General features: G+C 40.6%; 1 protein-coding gene across 3 annotated transcripts in view; it reads left to right on the top strand.

The window, feature by feature from the left end:
- The first annotated feature begins 5,084 nt into the window (after positions 1–5,084).
- Positions 5,085–23,104, top strand: part of SLC6A17 (solute carrier family 6 member 17) — a 50,446-nt gene continuing 32,426 nt past the window's right edge. The window contains exons 1-3 of one of the 3 annotated variants that reach the window (XM_053454293.1): positions 5,085–5,182; positions 16,187–16,569; positions 22,826–22,983. In XM_053454293.1, the coding sequence (XP_053310268.1) occupies positions 16,287–16,569; positions 22,826–22,983 (441 nt within the window). In that variant the 5' untranslated portion in view covers positions 5,085–5,182; positions 16,187–16,286. Of the gene's footprint in view, positions 5,259–16,186; positions 16,570–22,825; positions 22,984–23,104 lie in introns of all 3 variants that reach the window. The other 2 variants (XM_053454292.1, XM_053454294.1) reach the window with 2 other exon arrangements.

Here is a 23,104-nt window from a genome sequence, read left to right on the forward strand (position 1 = left end):
TGGCACCAGGATCTGTCTCACGTGGTCCTTTGACTCCCTCCAGTTAAATTAGACGCAATTGACGGAACTAACTGAGTGACGTCACTCCGATTTGAATTTCCCACCAAATTAGGAATCTGATGCCACTTCTCCCTCCAGCCCTATAAAAATCATCATCCGGCTATTATACCTTGCCCTCTGATGGTCTTGCATGTGTTTTGCCATAGTGTAATCTATCCCAGTGCATTTCTGTTTTCGTGTACTATTGTGTCTCTGTTCCCTGACCACGGCTTGTTACCAGACTACTCTGTGATCCGGCTTCCTAACCTCAGCTTGTTTTACGATTTTCCTGAACGCCAACTGCCAGCTCAAGACTTGTTTGGTTCTAACTGTGTGTACCCTTGGAGTTAGTCCCTGGTCTTGGAGAATCATCTAAATGCCCAGAGTATGCGTGTATATGTGAGTGTATGATGGTAGAGCAGTAGTACACCCAAATGCAACTAAACCTAGGTTCATCCCTGCTTAGGGTAGATAAGGAAATGTGCTGTATGTGAGATCAGGTGAGGAGAGGGCAAGTGGAGTGATGAAAGGAGAGAAAGTGTGAGGTAAGAAAATGTGAGGTGAAGTAAAATGAGAAGTGAGGAGATGGTGAGGAGTGGATGGGTGAGGTGAAGGCAGGTAAGGAAATCATAGTTGAGGTGAGGAGGGTGAGAGACTGGAAGCACTGGAAGAAGAGAGAGAGGCTCAGAGGATGGAAAAGAGAATAAGTTGAGGGACAAAGAAGGAAGGAAGGAAATGAAGGGGAGGGAGAATGAAAGCAACAACATAAGGAGTTGAAAGAGAGAAGGGGGAGAGAGATTTTGGGTCACGTCATTTCAACGACAGACACATATGCCAGTATTATTATTGTTTTTAGTAAAATTGCACAAAGAAATATTTAGCCATTGTATATGCATCTATTGCTATGAATCATGTCACTATGACATTAAGCAAACTGCTCCACCTAATATGAAACAAATCATGGGTTCTCAGTTGCATCACAATTACGGTATTCTCTGAATGCTGGGAATACTAGAAAATGTATTCTTTTTAAAACATTATAACATTATAGCTCAAGGCAGATTTCTAAAGCCCTGAGTGTTAAATAAATACAAAAATAATGTATGTGCCTACTGTCCTTGCAAATAAAAAATATTTCTAACTCAGCTTTAAACACTGTGTTTAGTATTCACATGCTGATCCATTTAATCTCCCATATGTGACTTTCTACTGCAGATAATCTTAAGAGCCGATATATTTTGTAGGGATGCTATTTTGCCATGTTTGGTGTGTTATGGAAAGCTCCCTGTTAGATCACTCGTTCGCCAGCTGGTGATTCGCACAGTCACAAGCAGGAGCATCTGCAAGATGCTGATCAGGTTTCCATGGTGATAGATCCCAGTACTAGATGCTCAGTCAGTGGGTTTGAATTTTCTGAGTTATTTATAGCCTGCCAACGGGGCACTTACAGAAATAGGTCTGCAGAGGACACATGTCATAGGATGTTCCTATTATCATTTCCTTGGACAACACATTAACACCTAAGTACATGGGCTTCTCACAAATTAGAAAAACAAGCATAAATAAATATGTCAGCGCCACAGACACTGATAGCTAAAATGGTGCCAAAATACTAGTGTCAAAGGCTCATACCATATCAGGATTTTTAAATCAGCAATTTACCAGGAGCTTAGTCCAACTAACATGTCAAATTAGCACTAAAGAATATATAATTTTGTTTGAAATAAAAAAAACCCACAATGTTTACAACATAAAGGTAAACATGTTATATTGAATGGGTTGTTGGACATTGTGTTCTGTACATGGCTTATTAATAACACCAAATTCATCCAAACTACAGGCCTAGTCCTAGACCAAATGCCACCTCAGACAAGAATACTGTCTGGCAACAGGCCTATCATGCGGTTCAGGATGGAGACAGCTTACAGGCCAAAACTGAATGAAATTTGTCATGCAAATGTGTACTTGATATACCGTATTTGCTTGATTATAAGATGACCCTGATTATAAGACGACCCCCCAAAATCTGAATATTTATTTATGAAAAAAAAAGAAAAAGCCTGAATATAAGACGACCCTATAGGAAAAAAGTTTTACCATGTAAACTATGTGAACTATTTTTTTTTAATAAAAGCTATGATAGAGAAAACGATTTTGTTTTTATTTTGACCTCCTATGTGCCACGCGCAGACCTTCCCCGGCTGTCAGAGATCACGGGGAACGCTGATCTCTGACAGCCGGGGAAGGTCTGCGCGATGGACGCAGACAACCCCCGCTGCTAACCGCACGTCCTCCCGGCTGCAGCGGAAGTTGTCTACGCGAATTGCGTAGAGCTCTACACGCTGCACGGACTACACACCAGGGACTCATAAGCTCCGGTAAGTTTGGAGGAGGGAGGGGGAGACAGGAGGATCCAGGTCCCCAGCATCGCTGCGGGGGATCTGGATCTTAGTCTCATAGTCAGACCTAGTTGAGGTCTGATTATAAGACGACCCCGATTATAAGACGACCCCGATTATAAGACGAGGGGTATTTTTCAGAGCATTTGCTCTGGAAAAAAACCTCGTCTTATAATCGAGCAAATACTGTACTGTATATATAATTAAACATAGCTATAACTATGATCAATAAAAGCAAGGAGATGTTACTACAAACTGTAAATACTTGTGCGTATTACTCATTACCATAATCAAAATTGTCTTAAAATGACATGAACTACATACTGTAATTGTAGAAGCCTTGAAATAAGTAACTGTTATAAAATAAGCAAGCACTTATTTAAGGATATGATAGCAGTATCCAAAGAGAGGTGTACATTATCATTTAAAAAAAAGATTGTTTTATTAACATTATAATTTAAAAAAATACATGGTTTTATTAACATGGTTAAATAAAATACACACATTAAAACTAAACAAACCCATAAAAGTGCCAGTTAACAAAATAACACAAACTTACCATTTGCACACTCACTAGTAGTTCAGGGTCACGTGATGTTGCATTGAACCTGGCCCCTCAGTTTTTTCAGGTAATACAAAGTTAGGACCTGAGCTAGGTTCTTCCAGTAAAGCCTGGATGGGTGGCAACAGGAGTATTGGAGGTCAACATATTCCTATTCATTCATTCATGGTGGTGAGGAAATAATTATTGCCACACATTCTAAACAGAGAATGCATTTAATAATGATATTGCTGTTTCTAGATCGCTCAAGAGTAATCTTGATTCATCTCCATTGCTACAAAATATCATGTTTTGTATAAATCCTTATAAATCCATTTTGGAAAGTTGTGAAGCCAACCACAATGTTATAGCCTCAATGTTGAAGATCCCATCATTTCTACTTGGAGAAAATGTGATTAATTCACTACATTGTCTTCAACAAATTACCTCTCTTGATTTCTCTTTCATACTCAACCAAATTATGATGTACATGGTTAGTTACATGAGTTAGACAGTCTTTATAAATGTCTTCTTTGACCTTACTTGGGGCCTAGTAGTCTGCTATAGGGTGTTTCTTGTTGTAAGCCTTTTACTTCAAGATCAGTTTTTCAGCATATGATTTTGATGAACGAATATATATTTAATTAGCCCTAAAAAGCTTGCAGCTAAATTCTTCCAGATTTAGTTATTTGTTAAAAATGTGGGCCTTACACATTCGTTTGCTTACCAATATATTAATTTACATGTTACAAAATATCACCCAGATTGCCAGAGACCTGTTGAATATATCAGATATAATGAAGAATATTACATTTCTACAGCGATTTTTCTTCTGTACTTTTAGGAGTGGGGCAGGGAAATGCTCGTAAAGTAGAACTGGGTTTCTGATAATGAAGATTGACATCCACCCCCATCAATTAAAATACATCACTAGGATTATATTAATTTCTGTAGCACTTTTTACAAACTGGGGATAGTATAAAAACATTAAAAACAACTCTAATCTTAACATGTTAAAACATACTGATACAGAAGAAAAGGATCCAGTCTAATAACGGATTTGAGGAAATGTAATTATTTTGTTTGCCAATCCAACAGTGCTATTTTATAATTTCACAGGATAGTATATAGTGAGAATAGCTGCCCAAACCAACCAGCCTAAATTAAGCAAACTGCCAATTGATTTTCCAACCAACTGATATACCTATGCTTGGCAAATCTACCTCTTGAGGCAACCCTGTGATAGAGTAAATGCAAAAATATATAATGGGGAATAAATAAAGTGTAGAAAATGGATTGTTTAAATTCATATTACAGGTAATGTGACATAACTATGAACCATAGGTTATGTCTTCTTTGTAACATATGATATGGCTACCCATCATCATGCTCAATGTTCTTCAGACTGGGTACCAACTCTTTAGCTGCTGTGGGGCTACATCGACCATACTGCTTTACTAACTCTACCTGCAGGATGATGATGCAAGCCTTAAGATTAGGATAAGGTCACCTAAGCATCATGCTATTTCTCCCAAACACCTGGATAGCTACTTGTTGATTACAACAGCACACATTTGCAACTAAGAACGGCTGTGATGGTTCTAAACGCAGCACCCCAAGTCTGCATTAAGGCCCCATTGGCTGGAGATTTAAATGTGTATTTTAAAACCTGTTACTGTCACTATACGTACATTAAAAACAGTGACTGTCTGAGATAAACGATGTAAATGCCTTAGTCAATACACCCCCTAAATTCCTAGTCAAATATAAATGCATGGTGTGCACTCAGGAGATCTGGATGGCTGCGCCCTGAGCCTCCTTGACTTTCCTTCCCCCACTATTTTTTTCACACTTTTCCATTCTTATCTGACACGGATCTCCTGGTGACTCAACTTTTGCGTCAGCAACATCCATCAGAACCATATCTTGTATATGAAGGAGGAGACAGTCGGGCTGCAAGCAGGTAAGGGCTGGCTATGCAGTCAAGATACAGAGTAGGTATAGGGAGTCAAGGGTGATGAGTAGGCAGAGGGTACGGGAGTGTCCCCTGAGCTCTGACGTCAAACCTGCGTGCGCAGATCCTGCTGGCTTCTGGTGAATGGATCCTTGGTCCCCAACCCCTCCCAGCCCTGATGCCAGAGCACAGTCCCTCCTACCTGTACTAATCCAAGCGCATCCATCCTCGCAGCATCACATGCAGATGGTAAGACGGCCAGTGATTTAGACACATTTAGTGCGGGTACGTTTTTTTCCTCTGGCGCGTGCTGCTTTTATTTTGGGTAAGATAACGTGAGCAATGGAGTCCAAATTTATTCTTGTGTAGCGCTATCGTTGAATAGTAGGATGGCATTTATGATGCTAGATGTAGTAGAGCATGCAGGATCCTACGTGAAGTAGCACACAAGGGCTAATGTGAGAAGAACTGTAGGGCAATGAACGTAGGGGAGGTCGCAGGTGTGGATCCAGAACGAACCGGGTAGGACCTTCATAGGGAACGTGTGGATGTCACCTGAAGGCCAAGAGGACACCTGCACGCGCACCTCTGGGCAGGAAACATTCAGACATCAGACACCAACTGTCCGAAGAGATGCATCGTCTCCAGCCTCCCAGCATCTCTGCTTGTTCGTCGGATCAGCTGTCCCTGCTACTGCGATCTGGGTTTGACCTTGAATTCCATTTTGAGACATGATGAATATTTAATTCCAATGGTCGGAGTGTGATGATATGTGTTCTTATTTTCCAGAAGCCTCACTGTAAGAGCCCTAGAATGATTTTAGGTCAGTTAATGCAGAGAAAGTGAATTGATTTAATACCCCATTATTTGAATTACATAGATACTCCTGGCTGGTGGCCACCTTGTGAGGTCGTTGTTCTCACCTCAGGCAGTGATGCAGCGAGCCTGGTTGAAAAAAAAAAACAGTCCCTTATGCATTAAAGTCTGTGTCCGTAAAAAGAACATCCAGGGACAAAGTTACAAATACTGGAATTGTAAGGACAGCTGGGGCTATTTATAAATAAGTGAATAAGATGTAATGCTCTCCTTATCCTTTATAAAATGCCAAACTGAATATCCCCTACCTCCAGCAAAGGTTATGGTGAGATATACCTTTCACCCTTAAAACGTGAGAGGTGCGTCACCTATCTGCTTTGTCTGTAGTAAAAATATTTTTGTAGAATAAAATATTGCCACAACTATCGATTAATAAAGGTTATTTTGCATGCCTCTGTACAGTGTCTGTATACCTTTCTCTGACAGCATAACTCTGTTTTTTCTGAGTCTCTAACCACGTTTTCTATTACCTGTGGTTTTATGCTTCTCTGTTTGTCACCAGAGTCAGTGATGTTTACACAGTTGTGTGTAAAAGTCTAAATAATTATTTATCCAAAATGCTGTTAAAGAAAAATCTCACTTATTTAGTTTAATGGAATGTGCCTTGGCAGAAGAGTGCTAAGTTGGTTCCATATGCCTGCAAGACAATCTTGTAGTGAATTCACGTGAGCAATAAAGTTATCCCTAAACTGTTGCCTGGTAACTATAATAGCCTTGTACATGTTTGATTTACAGTGTATGGTATTACAAATTACAGAATAAGGGCTTGTTCTTCTGATATTTTAATTTGTGTTATATTGCTTTTGGACCTTGAATCCACCTGTTTTATAAGCTTTGTAAAAAGGCATTGATGGAAGACTTTAAAGTATTACTGGTGATAAAACCTTGACATCATACAAATACACACCAAACCGATAAGAAAGTGTTTCAACCCAAAAGTGTAATTGCAAGCAAAAGCCATTTTAGAATGTCCAGGTTTTCCCCATTAATCTCGGATGTTTATGAAAAATGTGTACTGCAGACAGGGCTGTCACCAGAGGGCTTGGCCTCACAGTAACTGAAGCACCCAGCGGGGTCACGTAACATGAACTATGTGACCCTGCAGTAGTGCAGACACTGGTGTAAAGGAAGTCCCTGCTTCCCAGAACAGAGATTATTGCTGCCATGCATGATGCATATTTTACAAAGAGGAGCGATCTGTAATTCCAATGTTTACAGTTAGTTGATGTCAGTTTCTTAGACTGCCTGTGTTTTCACACGGGCTGTATTTCCTCTGCTGTCTAATGTCCTGTACTGTTTTGGGCCTAAAAGGAATATAATGTGTTAAACTATGTTGTATGTTAGTGTGCGGTGTTAGAGTAAGTGTGTGTTAGTGTAAACGGTGTTGGGTGACAGTGTATGGTGTTACAGTGAGTGTGTGTATTGTGTGAGTGGCAGTAAAGTCAGTGAGGTGGCGTGCAGAGAAATTCCTTGATGATACCGTATGGATAACAACTATGAAACACACGCATTGTTAATTATGCCCTGTCCAGATGAAGAAGGGACAAATTGTCTTTTTCATGCAATTAACATGTATCGATGTCTATTTCAGTTGTATCTTAATATACGTTACATTTTATCAGATAGGGTTCTTCTTAATTCCTTAAGGACAAGAGCTGTTTTTTTTATTTGTTGTACTCTTCGTGACAATGGCTGTTTTAACATTTCTGTGTTGCTTGTGTTAAGTTGTGATTTTCTTCCCTCCCATTTAGTGTATCCACACAAATTATATTTTTTATCAGGACAAGAAGGGCTTTCTTTAGATACCATCATTTTGATCATATCATGTAATTTACTATAAAAAAAATTATAAAAATATGGTGAAAAATGCAGTTACTTCTACTAAAGCTAATGAAAAGCTACATAGATTCTAATATTTCTAATATTTAGAACTTTTTTATGTTTTTTGCTTTTTTTGCAATAAGTACAAATAGCGGATTGCTATTTAAAAAAAAAAATTGAAACTGGTCATTCTGCCCCCATGTCCTATTTGGGACATCTTTAAAGCTGGTGAGCTCAATTTCCCCTGTCAAACCATATATTTTCGAAAAATAGACACCCCAGGGTACTTCAAATGCTAGTATTTTAACTGCTTCCATGCAGAAATTATACTACCAGCCTTTGTCAAACTTTGTGGCAGCATTTGTTTTGCGTGTTTTCCCACATACATGGTGTGAATTTACAGCTCCTGGTATCAGTGGCGTCGGCAGGGGGGGGGCCAGAGGGGGCCATGGCCCCCCAACATCATGCTGTGCCCCCCGGTGTGCCCCCCCAATTGAAACGCCGGCTTTTTTTTTAATAGACCCGGAGGAGAGAAAGAGAGGCGCCGAGCGGTCACTGAGGATTAAGTTCTCAGCAACCGTTCGGCGCCTCTCACTCTTCTCCGCGACCGCGAGGCCTCTGCCTTGGTCGCAGTGCCGGCATTTCAAGCCGGGCGCCGGTATATGTCGTCATATCCGGCGCCCGGCAGTGAAGCCGCGCACACTGCAGAACCAGGGATACAGAGACCTCGCGATCTCACCGCTGGACAAGCCCAAGGTAAGTGAACTTCAAAGGGGGGTAGAAAGTTAGGAGGGGGTTAGAGAGTCAGAAGAGGTAGATAGGAAGTGAGAAGGGGTAGATAGGTATAGATTGGGAGGGAAAGGGGATAGATAGGATAGATTGGGAGGGAGAGGGGGTAGATGGGATAGATATGATAGATAGGGAGGGAGATGGGGGTAGATGGGATAGATTGGGAGGGAGAGGGGGTAGATGGGATAGATAGGGAGGGAGAGGGGGTAGATGGGATAGATTGGGAGGGAGAGGGGGTAGATAGGATAGATTGGGAGGGAGAGGGGGTACATAGGATAGATTGGGAGGGAGAGTAGGTATATAGGGAGGCAGAGGTGGTAGATAGGGAGGGAGAGAGGGTAGATAGGATAGATCGGGAGGGAGAGGGGGTAGATAGGATAGATTGGGAGGGAGAGGGGGTAGATAGGATAGATTAGGAGGGAGAGGTGTTTATGGGACAAACTTGGCGTACGTTCAGCTGTTTGGGGACAAAGTTGACACAATATGTAATTTGGGTGCTGGTCGGGTTTTATGTGGGCAGTGTGGACACCAGGGTTGGCTTTGGGGTGTGTGACCAGTGATCTATGCCTGTAATTTAGGTTGTTTTATCTATACCTTTAATGCAGAATTTATATGTAATTTCCAATTGATATATACCTGCAAAGCTGGGTTTTGTGTCATTCTGTTCATCTGTATCGGCTATATTTCCATACATTATTTATGTTTACCTGCAAATATAGGATTTCTATGTCTTATTCAGTTGATCAATACCTGGAGTGCTGTTTCCATGTGTTGTTTATTTGAATATACCTTCAGTGCTGAGTGTACATGTGATTTCCAGTTGATCTATACCTGCAATGCTGGGTTTGTGTGTTCTGTTGGTTTATAACTGCAATGCTATGTTTCCATACATTATTTATGTATACCTGCAAATACAAGTTGTTTTTTTTTATATCTCATTTAGTTGCATGTGCTGTTTCCATGTGTTGTTTATTTGATCTATACCTGAACTACAGGGTGTAAGTAAAAGAGCGGTATGGTTTAGTGAATGAGGGGATAAAGGGACTCTGGGGATGAATACAGGGGAGAGGACCTCTCAATGTCACGGTGCAGGACTGACTCTCACGGTCTTTCCCTGATCTGCAGTCAGTGTGGGAAATATTTCTTTTTTTTGTTGTGGTAGTGGAGGGAGTGATTGCATGCAAGGAAGCGTTGAGCGGGGCCCAAGGAAATGCTTGGATAGGGTCCAATTTTTTCACTATAAAATATATTGGCAGCAGGGGCAAATATTTATATATGTTTTGGCAGCAGGGGCTAATATTTATATATTGGCAACAGGGTCTAATATTAATATATATATTGGCTGCAGGGGCTAATATTAATATATATAGGAAGCAGGGACCAATACTATATATATCGGCAGCAGGGTCTAATATTAATATATATCGGCAACAGGGTCCAATATTAATATATACCAGCAGCAGGGGCTAATATTAATATATATCGGCAGCAGGAGCTAATATATATTGGCAGCAGGAGCTAATATTAACATATATTGGCAGCAGGGTCTAGTATTTATATTCATATTGGCAGCAGGGCCTAGTATTTATATATATATCGGCAGCAGGGGTTAATATTAATCTATATTGGCTGCAGGGGCTAATTATATATATTGGCTGCAGGGACTAATAATATATATTGGCAGTAGGGGCTAATATTAATATATACTGGTAGCAGGGTCAAATATTTATATATATCAGCAGCAGGGTATAATTTTTATGTATATCAGCAGCAGGGTATAATATAAGTATATATCCGCAGCAGGGGCTAATATCAACATATATCCCCAGCAGGGGTTAATATTAATATATATCAGAAGCAGGGTGTAATATTTCTATATATCGGCAGCAGGGTCTAATATTTATATATATTGTCAGCAGGGACTAACTTCAAAGAGATAAGTGCATATTATGTAGTTAAAAATGCACGTCTAACGTGCGTGTGTGTGTGTGTATATATATATATATATATATATATATATATATATATATATATGTGTGTGTATATGTACCGTTTTATAATTGGCCCCCCTACTTTGGTCCCTGGCCCCCCATGTGCCCCCCTAAATATGAAAGCTGGAGACGCCACTGCCTGGTATATGCCACATGTCAAACAACACCCCAATATATGTTTAGCAACATCTCCTGAGTACAGCGATACTACCCATGCATAGGTTTGTCAGGTAGTTTGGGAGGTAAAAGGACATTTGGGACATGCACAATTCAGTTTTTCAACTTGGATTTTTGACATGTGGCCCGCATGTTCTAATTTGGACATCTTTGAAGCCAGTTAATCCAATTTACGCCATCAAACCATGTATGTTTGAAAACTAGACACCCAAGTTGTCATGCCACTGCATGAGTTAACTTGGGCTTGGCACAGAATAGGTTAAGGGATTTGACTGTGGAGACAGAGCCCAATATAAAACTTGATTAATCATGCTGGGTATTGTCACCTTTGACAGAAAGATGTTACCTGTGGAAGGGTGAAGGGCTAGACATCCTGGCTACATCTTCCTGGGAGGTGGAGACAGAGTATCAATGGACAAAAATTATTGAAGTAATAATGTCTAAAATATGATGGGTGCATAACTTTGAGCCCCATCCTCCATTACACTCCATGTATGAGATGTGCTGGTTTCATGGCGACCAAACAAGCCATGCAGGCATGACCATAACAGGAGTTATGCAAATGTTCCCTTTTGCCAACTGATAGAGGCGTGAGGTTTGGTATGAAAATGATCACTGGGACCAAAGAATTATGATAATCCTGGTGTCATAATTATGCCAAGCTCGGCTGGCGTCATATTGAGTGTTTTGTTCTCTTGGACAAAAGTTGAACAGATATGACCCTGTCTTCAGGATGTCAATCTGCTGAACCCCTACTCGCATCCCCTTAGTCTGGTGACAAAAGGTGGCCGGGGGGGGTAACAGCGTAAGCAATTGTTAATGAGTGAGAGCCTGTTTTACCATCAAAGAGACAACGCTAAGTCTCCAAGGAATTATGGTATGATACTTTGTTCACTTTATTTTAAACTGTTCATGTACTTTCATGTATATGTCTCTTTTTATATGCATTTTTGTATAACAGCAATGTGACCTATTGTATACTCAGATTAAACATTTTTAATCTAGAGATAGCCTTTTTTGATATAAACCTTTACAAAGGGGTCAACTATATAGATATCTTAGTCAGAGGATTGTGTGTATGTCGCAGTCCTATTATTTTTGGGTAACCTAAGATGCCTGGTGGTGGCAGCGTGTTTTACACTGGGAGTTTTGGGGGTGACTTGTCGGGGTTGATGGTGGTTGCTTGGTGCCCTGCAGGGAAAGTGACAAACAACCAATTGGTTCATGCCAGAGGAGACCCCCTGCAGGCAACCAATAGAGTCGCTCGTGCGAACCTACAGATTTCCGCTCCCGTTAACCCCTGAGATGCTGCGTAGATAAGGTAGGCTAGATGGGGAAGGGACCAGGAAGATTAGTAAACACGAAGATTAAAATTTAAAAGAACAGCCCAGTCCTTAAGGTGTTAATCATATCTGCCAATAAATGTGGATTTATTACCAAATCAGATAATGAGCAATTTATGCTTGGTAAAGCTGTCACGGCCAGGGCTATCGGCTGAGCCGTGACATGGGAGTACGCGAGTAACAAGGGTCAAACGCCAACCAGACTTCCGGCGCGTTTGGTCACTTTCCCCGCAGGACACCAAGCAACCACCTCCAACCCCAACCAGTTACCCCAAAACTCCCAATGTAAAACACGCTGCCACCACCAAGAACTTTAAAACTGGGCGTCTTTGGTTACCCAAAAACAATCAGACTGCGATAACTACACAATCCCCAAACTGATATCTATATAGTTAACCGCTTAGTAACGTGACATATCTATATGTATACAAAAGGCTATCTCTAGGCTGAATTCGATTAGAGAACAAAGACAGAACTGATTAAAAATGTTTAATCTGAGTATGAAATGGGTCACAGTGCTGTTACACAAAAATGCATATAAAAAGAGACATAGACTTAAATAGTACAAAACCAGTGTAAAATAAAAGGGATAAAACAGAGTATCATACCATACTTCCTTGGAGCCTTGATGTTGTAAAAACAGGCTCTTTTTCATTACCAATTGCCCACCTTTTTATCCCCCCAAGACCGCCCTTTTCCTGTTACCTGAGCAAGGGGATGAGAGTAGGGGGTTCAGAACTATGACCTTCTGAAGGCGGGGTTATATCTGCTCAAACACAAAATATGGGATCACAAAATATGTAATATGACGCCGGCCGAGCTTGGCATAATTATGACACCAGGATCATCATAATTCTCTGGTCCTAGTGATCATTTTCTTACCAAACTCCACACCTGTATCAGTTGGCACAAGGACACGTTCACATAATACTTGTTATGGTCATGCCTGCATGGCGTGTTTGGTCTCCCTGAAACCAGCACATCGCAGGCAAAAGGATGCAATGTACGAGGGGGCCCAAAAGTTATGCACCCTTCATATTTTGGACATTATGCATTGAATACTTTTACCCTGTGTCCCTTGATACACTGTCTCCACACCCCAGGGAGATGTAGCCAGGATGTCTGGCCCTACACTCTTCCACAGGAATCCCTTCCCGTCCAAGGTGACAATACCCAGCATGGGATAATCAAGTTTTATTTTGGGTTCTGGCTCCAAAAGGAAAGGTGTAAACAAATGTTACTGGACCTAGCCTCAGTCAAATCCCTTAACCCATTCAGTGCCAAACTCCAGTTACTCATGCCGTGGCATGACAAAAGCTATCAAATGTAATTTAGTAAATATGAAACTGCATATTTCAGAACATGTTACAAACAGGTGATTTCCCCTTTAGCCCTGGGCAAATACTGCTTTGTCAAGGCTGCTTGATGATAGAATAATACATTTTATAAATATCCCTGTTTAAAGAGGGCCTTTGGTTTTCCTGTAGTAGAGGGTACCCTTGAGCAGGGTTGCGTCAACCCTTTCATGACTATGAATATATTGTAACCAAACTTTAACTTTTTGTGTTCAGTGTACAAATAATAGTAAGATTTAAGTTATTACCATTTTAACCCCTTAACGTCCATTGCCGGGTCAGGCACGTCATGCAAAACGGTCACTTAACGACCTATGACGTGCCTGACACGTCATGGGACTTAAACAAGCTTAGAAAGTGATCATGTCGAGGCATTCCGCAACACCGAGATCGGCATCATGGGCCATGTCTGGCCCCTCCCCGGGGCGTCAACATCCGCCATACATTGTATGGCGGCGGACGCCCGTTTTAAAAACGTTTATGAGGCGATCAACGATCACCTCCTAAACTTCAATGGTGTCGCTGGAATGCCTCGATCAGGAGGCATTCAGCGACACCAAACACTTACCTCAGGAACACTGCCAGTGATCTTCACCATCCGCAAGATAGCGGCCGCCCGGTAAAAAAAATAATAAAGTTGAAAAAGTTCGCTAGAAGGTCTCCAGACCCTCTAGAGAACTCTGGCTCCACTTGCAGGTTGAATACAGGTACTGCATTCAACCATACAAGTCAATGGAGCCCAGCTTTCTAATCACTATGTGATTAGTAAATATTTAAAATAAATAAATAAAAAAAGGAAAAAAAGAAAAACCTTAAAAAAAACATGGTAACATTTAAAAATTATTATGCATCAGAGGAACTATCCAGTTCCAGCAAAATGTAAAAAAAAGTCCAAAAAGAATAAAATAAATAAAATAAAAAATTAAAGTTTATTATTATGAGCAAGTGCTAAAATTAGCGCTGTATCTTCCCAAAAATCCTGACATGGAAAAATTTCAATAAAAGCATTTGAAATACCCAAGGGGTGTCTAATTTAAAAAAATGAATGGTTTGATGGGGCCGGACTCAAAGATAGGGCATAGGCACAGACTGACTGAAATGGGGGAAAAAAAGCGCACTTCCAAAATGTGGCATTTTAACCCCAAACACCAGACAAACCCATACATGTGGGGTATGACTGTACTCGGGAGATGTTCCTGAACACATATTAGGGTGTTGTTTGATAGTGACATATACCTGGAGCTATAAATTATACCCAAAGTACAATTTGTGTGAAAAAAATACCAGAAAAAAATACCAAAAAAAAATACTACCACAAAGTGTGGCAAAGGCTGGTGGTAGAATCTGATGCATGGAAAGGGTTAAATACTACCATTTTAAGTACCCTGGGGTGTCTAGTTTTCAAGAATATATGGTTTGATGGGGTAAATTATAGTGGCCGGGCTCAAAGATAGGGCATAGGCACAGACTGACCAAAATAGGGAAAAAAAAGCGCACTTCCCAAATGTGGCCTTTTAACCCCAAACAGCAGTCAAACTCATGCATGGGTGGTATCACTGTACATGAGAGATGTTGTTGAACACATATTAGGGTGTTGTTTGATAGTGACGTATACCTGGAGCTATAAATTTATACCCAAAGTACAATTTGTGTAAAAAAAATACCAAAAAAAATACTACCACAAAGTGTGGCAAAAACTGGTGGTAGAATCTCATGCATGGAAATGGTTAAAATACTAGCATTTGAAATACCTTGGGGTGTCTAGTTTTCAAAAATATATGGTATGATGGGGTAAATTGAATAAGCCGGCTTCAAAGATGGTCCTATTAGGACATGGGGGCAGAATGACCAGATGTAAAAGTTCCAAGTTAAAAAATGTGCACTTCTTAAATGTGGCGTTTTACCTCCCAAACAACCCGACAAACCCATGCATGGGGGGTATGACTGTACTCGGGAGATGTTGCTGAACACATATTGGGGTGTTTTTTTGAAAGTGATGTATACCAGGAGCTGTAAATCCATACCTGAAGAGCAATTTTAGCAATAAAAAACACAAAATAAATTACTACCACAAAGTTTGACAAAGACTGGTGGTAGAATTAGTGCATGGAAAGAGTTAAAATTCTAGCATTTGAAATACCTTGGGGTGTCTAGTTTTCAAAAATATATGATTTGATGGGGTAAATTGCATTGGCCGGCTTCAAAGATACCCGAAAAGGCACATGGGGGGAAGAATTACCAGATTTGGAAAAAATGGTTTTGAAATAGCAAAACGCTACTTGTACTTAATGCTCCATAACGTGCAGAAAAAAGCAAAAAAACATAAAAACATTGGGTATTTCTAAACTCAGGACAAATAGTAGAATATATTTAGTAGGTTTCTTCATTAGATTTTTTGGATGAGTAAAAGATTTTTGGGGTAAAAGTCAGAAAATGTGTTGTTTTTTTTACATTTTTCATCATATTTTATTATTTTTTAATGGGAAATTAGATAATATGATTAAAACAATGGTATCTGAAGAAAACCCTTCTTGTCCTGAAAAAAACAACATATAATTTGTGTGGGCTTACTAAATGAGTGAGGAGATAATTTCATCTAAACACGAACACTGCAAAAGTTTTAAAACAGCCTCGGTCCCAATGGTACAAAAGGTAAAACACAGCCTGGTCCTTAAGGGGTTAATATATACAGTCCAAGATGTAGTATGAATAATGTATCATTTTACATTTTTAAGCTGATAGGGAACGAAAAGTATATTTACAAAACTTTTTTAATAAATTATATTTGATTGATCAAGAAATCTATTTAAGAAGTTAAAGTTCTGGTAGTCATTATCAATTGTTTTGCTTTCATTCTCCATGGAAATATCTATAGATCATAATATCAACTTTGTGTTTCAGATTCCTGTGATTGTGGAGGCTGGTGTTAAGTAGACCAAAAGTCCTGGGATACGCCGGCCATTCTCACACTGCCTAAACCTGTCTGCATCCGCATTTCCAAATGCCTAAAAATAGTAAAGTTACTCAGAGAGAGCACGGCAACCAGCATGTTACAGAGTCAGTTGCTGACTTACTGGCCCACGAAGAACCTGTAGATCATAAGACAAGTGCTTTGAATGTATCAGGAGAAGACACCCGAGACAAGCAACTGGAAAATAATATAGAACAAGAAGACAGGCCTGCTTGGAACAACAAATTACAGTATATACTTGCCCAAATAGGATACTCAGTGGGACTGGGCAATGTATGGCGATTCCCATACCTCTGTCAAAAAAATGGAGGAGGTAAATAATGACAACATATTCAATTTATATTATCTTTATCCATTTTGTTTGGTGGCCTCGTAGCATGGGACTCGCCCCTAAATTACTCTGTCATTTTCTTTTTATGTCTGTATTGATTTAGACTAACATTGTGAGAGATTGACTCAATACATGGTGAATTTGACATTTTAAAACTACTGCTCTCTTGCAATGTTTTACTTCAGTCCTCACAAGTGCATTGTTGTAGTTTGCGGAGTTGACCCTAAATAATGCATTAGGAAAGTATTTGAATAAATCCCATTGATTTTAGTGTGTGTGTTATACCTTTCTTACACATTAGTCTAACTAAGGTTAGCAACTTAGCAAGAACTCAGGACTTACTGAGAAATCAGGATTTACTTACTATAGTCACTATGTCCTTGTGTTTTCCTAATGGGTGTGTGCTTTCATTGCCACATTTTTAGATGATCCGATTTTTAAAACAGTGTCAGGTCACTTTGCTTTGCACCATCATTCGGCATTGATTAGGCTTAGAAATTCCAAGTGCACAAAGGTTTCGAGGGGCACAAAACAGATTTCTAGTTGAGTTACAGGGAAAGACATTTATGTGTGTCACATACAATTCTTGACAGGTTGTTGCCTGTTCTGTAGCATGATACACTGTGGAAAATTAAACAGTTGGGCAGATGATTAAACCCCATATAGGGTACTTTGTTGTGATAGAGAAGCTTAGCAATATATGATCAAATTTTGCTGATTCCATGCTTTGCACCCCCTTCTATGCAAATCTGTCTGCAATATTGAGGCTTCTTAGGGTGCTTTTGCAAAAAAGTGGATTCACAGGAACAGCCTCTCCCCCTTTCCTTTAATCATGAGAGCAGGTGTGGCCGAAAGTTCCGCTCTTTAGCAGAAGTGCACTGGGAATCAAGACTGGACACACAGGGGAAAGCAGGATGTAAGAGAGTGTGAGAGAAATAGCTTTCTAGTATTTTTTTAAAACTAAATTTTCACTAAATTTACATAAAACTTTAGGGGTGCCGTCTATATTCATGCATGGACTTTATTCGGGACTTTACTGTACTAAAGAGTAATCAGCTAGACAACTCCCATAAATGCACTCTTTCAGTTGAAATCTTAGATCAGCTGTATGCGCTATGATTGCAATCAGGCAAGCTGACTGACATTAGATTCAAAAGAAACTACCTCTTTTGTACCCTTCATTACAATGGCTGTTTAAAAAATTCTCATTTACTGTTTTTCAGAACAAGAACGGCTTTGGTTAGACACCATTATTCTGATATCATATAATATACTATAGAAGTATAAAATATGATGATATAAGATATGACTTTTACTTGAAACATATTTTACTCATGTACAAAAGCTAATAAAAAAAAACCTGCTAAGTAGATTCCCAAGTACCCATTGTTTATGGGGTTTATAAGTTATAGTGCAATAAGTAGCGTATTGCTATTTCAAAACTATTTTTTTCAAATCTGGTGATACTGCCCCTATGTCTTATTTGGGGCATATTTGAAGCCAGTCAGTTTAAATTGCCCCATCAAACCATATATGTCGGAACACTACAGACCCCAGGGTATTTTAAATGCCAGCATTTTAACCCTTTCCATGCACTAATTCTACCACCAGCCTTTGTCAAACTTTGTGGTAATAATTTGTGTTTTTTTCACACACATTTTAATACAGGCATGAATTTACAATTCCTGTTATACCTCACTGTCAATAAACACCTCAATAAGTGTTCAACAACACCTCCTGAGTACGGTGATACCACCCATGCTTCGTTGTTTGGGGGAAAAAGGTCACATTTGGGTGGTGCTTAATCTTTAATTTTTTGAAAAATTTGACATCCAGTCTATGACCTATTTGGGACATATTTAAAACCAGCCAATTCAATTTACCCCATCAAACCATATCTTTTTGAAAACTAGACACCCCACTGTATTTTAAATGCTGGGTTTTCTTTTAACTCTTTCCATGCCAGAATTTTTTTGGAGCACCAATTTTAGTACTTGTTCATAATAATACATTTTTTTCTGTACATATATTCTTTGAACTGAATTATTCCCCTTATATATAAAATTCCATTAAATTTTTACATGTCACCGGGGACAGCCATAAATGAAAATCATGTAGCCTTTCAATACAGTGAATATGACTGCTCCTAGGAGTGATCGTACAGGGACCTTACATTTTTTTTGGTGTTGGTGGATGCCTCGATGTTGAGACATTGCTGCAACACCAGCTGAGCAAAGAAAGCAATCGTTGATTGCTGTCTACACTCATTTAACCCCCTGATGTGTCAGGCACGTTACAGAAATGCAACCTCTTAATGACAATTGAGGTGCCTGTGCCTGTCAGGGGGTTGAAAGTCAATTGTTGTCAATGAGGTTAAAGTGCAAATGTAATTAAAAAATGCATTGAACAACATAATATAGCTGTAAGTTATGAATTAAAATGCAGTTTCCAGAAGTTAGAGTTGCCACCCCTTTCTTAAAAAAATACCAACCATAGTGATCGGTGAGGGCGGCGCTACAAAAAGGCAAGCCACAAAAGTTGGAGCCATAATACAATGCATCAGAAGTGAAGGTTTACTTGGAAGACTGGAGCAATGTCTGATCGCCTGTGACACTGACATTCACACTTCTGGAGATTGAGCCCATGCTTTCCTTCTTTGACGGCGGCATACCTGTGCACAGCGCATCATCTGAATATGCATTTGCATATTCTCCCATCTTGCCGCTCCCCAGGGCCGCCATCAGTAGCTTTGGGGTCCCTTACAAAAAAAAATGGTCTGATAACCACCTCTGCACCACAAGTACTTTCTCTTCTACTCATCTTTTTTGATGGCAAAGATGGCTCAGGCAAGCAGTTTGGGTGCAAATATGGCACAGACAAGCTGTTTGGGGGCACAGATGTCATGTAGGCGTTGCGGGACCTAGCACTGCCTCTACCAGTAAGGGCTAGGGTGACTACTTTTTATTTCTGCCATTCAGGGACACAGTATGGAACAGGTAAAAGTATGCATACGGGTGTATATTATGTATTTCGACTCATTTTTCATTTTTGGCTCATTCATTTTTGGATAATGAATTCCGTTTCCTGCCTGAATGCCAAATGCCTCTCTCCCTCCATCCCTCAGTCCTGTCTGTGACCTCTGCACTCTCATCCTGCTTTGTATCTGCCCCTTACCTGCTCACTTACCTTCTCCAGCTGTTTTCTGTTCTCCTCTGATCTTTCTCTGAGGTGAGAGAAGGGAGTAAGGAGAGAGGGAGAGGGGGCTCAGTATGTGAGACAATGTCCTGCTGCAGAGAAAACAATGACAGGGGAGGGGGTGTAGAGTACTCAGTGTATGTAATAGAAGCTGCCCTTAATTATAATATAACCCTTGCTTGTCTGTAGACGTAAATTAATGCACAGCTTTTTTTTACATGCACTGAAATCGTAAAAATGGTCTTTTGCATTTTAATTATGCTCCCCTGAGATTTTATACTTTTATACTTTTATATATACTTATATGTATTAAAGTTCTACAGTACTTAATGTATGGAAGGCTTAATTTACTGTGGGGGGGAGTGAAATGCTAATCACAACTTGTTTAAGCCTGTCTGACCCGTGTTGTAATTACTGGCAACCCTCCCAGAAAATGTGTGAGAGATAACTTGAGACTCCCTTGAGTCTCCACTGCACAAAAAATACTGGCTTTTGCATTGCTGGTATTTTACTTATGCCGGCTGTTAATTACCAGCTGTGCCAGTAAAGTACGGGTGGGGTGGCAACCCTACTAGCAGTCAGTCATGTCCTGAAATTGGGCCTTGTTTTTTTTTTTTTTCTGGGGTTATTGTACTCAAATGAACAAAAAAGAATAATCATGTAAATCTTATGGTAAAAAGCTTTAAGGCCTTATGCCTTTTTTATTTTCCTTTAAATAAATTATCTCATGTAACTGCTTACAAAATTGTGAAATATACACATGCCCCCCAACTGTCCCGATTTACACGGGACAGTCCCGATTTTGGGTCTCTGTCTCGCTGTCCCGCCTATCCCTTCCTCTGTCCTGCTTTGCAGGGGCAGAGGAAGGGTGAGGCGAGAGCGATACTCACCTCAGGTGCAGCTGCAGGGGGTGTTAGCAGCGGCAGCCTGCAGACTAGCTGGGAGATCACAATCCCCCTCTAGTCGGCTCAACATTAGGGAGTGCCCATTATAGGGCCGGCCCTGGTAAGGGCAGTGTACATGTATATGTGTGTGTGTAAGGGCAGTGTACATGTATGTGTATGTGTGTAAGGGCAGTGTACATGTATGTGTGTGTGTAAGGGCAGTGTACGTGTATATGTGTGTGTGTAAGGGCAGTGTACGTGTATATGTGTGTGTGTAAGGGCAGTGTACGTGTATGTGTGTGTCAGGGCAGTGTACATGTGTGTGTAAGGGCAGTGTGCATGTATATGTGTGTGTAAGGGCAGTGCACATGTATATGTGTGTGTCTGAGGTCAGTGTATGTGTATATGTGTGTGTGTGTAAGGGCAGTGTATGTGTATACAATTATGGGCAATTGCCCCAGTCTGCCCCATTATAGGGCCGGCCCTGGTAAGGGCAGTGTACATGTATATGTGTGTGTGTAAGGGCAGTGTACATGTATATGTGTGTGTGTAAGGGCAGTGTACGTGTATATGTGTGTGTGTAAGGGCAGTGTACGTGTATGTGTGTGTCAGGGCAGTGTACATGTGTGTGTAAGGGCAGTGTGCATGTATATGTGTGTGTAAGGGCAGTGCACATGTATATGTGTGTGTCTGAGGTCAGTGTATGTGTATATGTGTGTGTGTGTAAGGGCAGTGTATGTGTATACAATTATGGGCAATTGCCCCAGTCTGCCCCATTATAGGGCCGGCCCTGGTAAGGGCAGTGTACATGTATATGTGTGTGTGTAAGGGCAGTGTACATGTATGTGTATGTGTGTAAGGGCAGTGTTCATGTATGTGTGTGTGTAAGGGCAGTGTACGTGTATATGTGTGTGTGTAAGGGCAGTGTACGTGTATATGTGTGTGTGTAAGGGCAGTGTACGTGTATGTGTGTGTCATGTATGTGTATGTGTGTTACATGTATGTGTATGTGTGTAAGGGCAGTGTACATGTATGTGTGTGTGTAAGGGCAGTGTACATGTATGTGTGTGTGTAAGGGCAGTGTGCATGTATATGTGTGTGTAAGGGCAGTGCACATGTATATGTGTGTGTCTGAGGTCAGTGTATGTGTATATGTGTGTGTGTGTAAGGGCAGTGTATGTGTATATGTGTGTGTGTAAAGGCAGTGTATGTGTTATGTGTGTTTATGGGCAGGTGTCTGTAAGGGTCCTGGGAGGGAGGCTAACATTAGCCTTTTTTCATTTAAAAAAATCCCAGCATTATGGTGGACACCTGGCTGGCTGAGAAACATGGGAATTTTTGTTCACAGCTAGCATCTGCAGCTTTACTGTTGCTGCTCAGGCAGCAGGGGCGGGCTGGGCAGGGGGGCAATTGCCCCCCAGGCCGCCCGAAATCTAATCTAAACGGCTGCTCGGTGCTGATGCCGCCGGCCGGCGCTACTTTAATACTTTTTTTTAAAATTTAATATGGCAAGCCGGATCGGCTATTAAATGAAAAAAAAATAGTATTAAAGCACCCAGCGGCCGTATGCGATGGCCGCCAAGTGATGGGAGCAGCGTGAGGGGTGAAAGCTCCACCCCCTCGCACTCACCTTTCACCCCTCATGCTGCTCCCGTCACTATGCGGCCGTCAGATTGTTGGAAATCGAATCTAAACGGCCGCTGGGTACAGATGCATAGTGATGGGAGCAGCGTGAGGGGTGAAAGGTGAGTGCGAGGGGGCGGAGCCACTTCACTTGACTTGCCCCCCAGGCCTTAGGCTGCCAGCCCTCCCCTGTCAGGCAGCATCATGGAAGTAGTATGTCTGGCTGAGCCTCATGGGAATTCAACTCAATGTGTTGGTTATTTTTAATATTCATGACTACTGACAAAAACGACGTGTGTTTTAAGTGGCAATGAGAGCGCGACATTGTAAAGTACAATTGCTTGAATCGGTGAGTTCCACGAGATGTAAATAAATAAAAAAAATAAAAAAGTGTCCCTCTTTCACATTTTGAAATGTTGGGAGGTATGTATACATAAAAAAAATTAATAGCATATACAGTGTATCTACATATGTGTGTTTAATTTGATTTTCCGTTGGATTTTTTGCTCTTCTGAGTTTATTATCTGTATTTACAGGTGCCTATATGGTCCCCTACCTGATTTTACTTATTTTAATTGGCATCCCTCTCTTCTTCCTTGAATTGGCTGTGGGTCAAAGAATTCGCAGAGGCAGCATTGGAGTGTGGAATTATATTTGCCCTCGACTGGGAGGAATAGGCTATGCAAGCTGTGTTGTATGTATAACTGTTTTTATGCTATGTGCAGATTAGCTGTACTAAAATGCTTACAAAACACTAAATACAATTCAGTACATCTATAATTGTATTTTTTTCTCTGAAAGTTTCTGTGGCAGCA

The sequence above is a fragment of the Spea bombifrons genome, chromosome 2 (genome assembly GCF_027358695.1).
Source record: "Spea bombifrons isolate aSpeBom1 chromosome 2, aSpeBom1.2.pri, whole genome shotgun sequence".
Lineage (NCBI taxonomy): Eukaryota > Metazoa > Chordata > Amphibia > Anura > Pelobatidae > Spea > Spea bombifrons.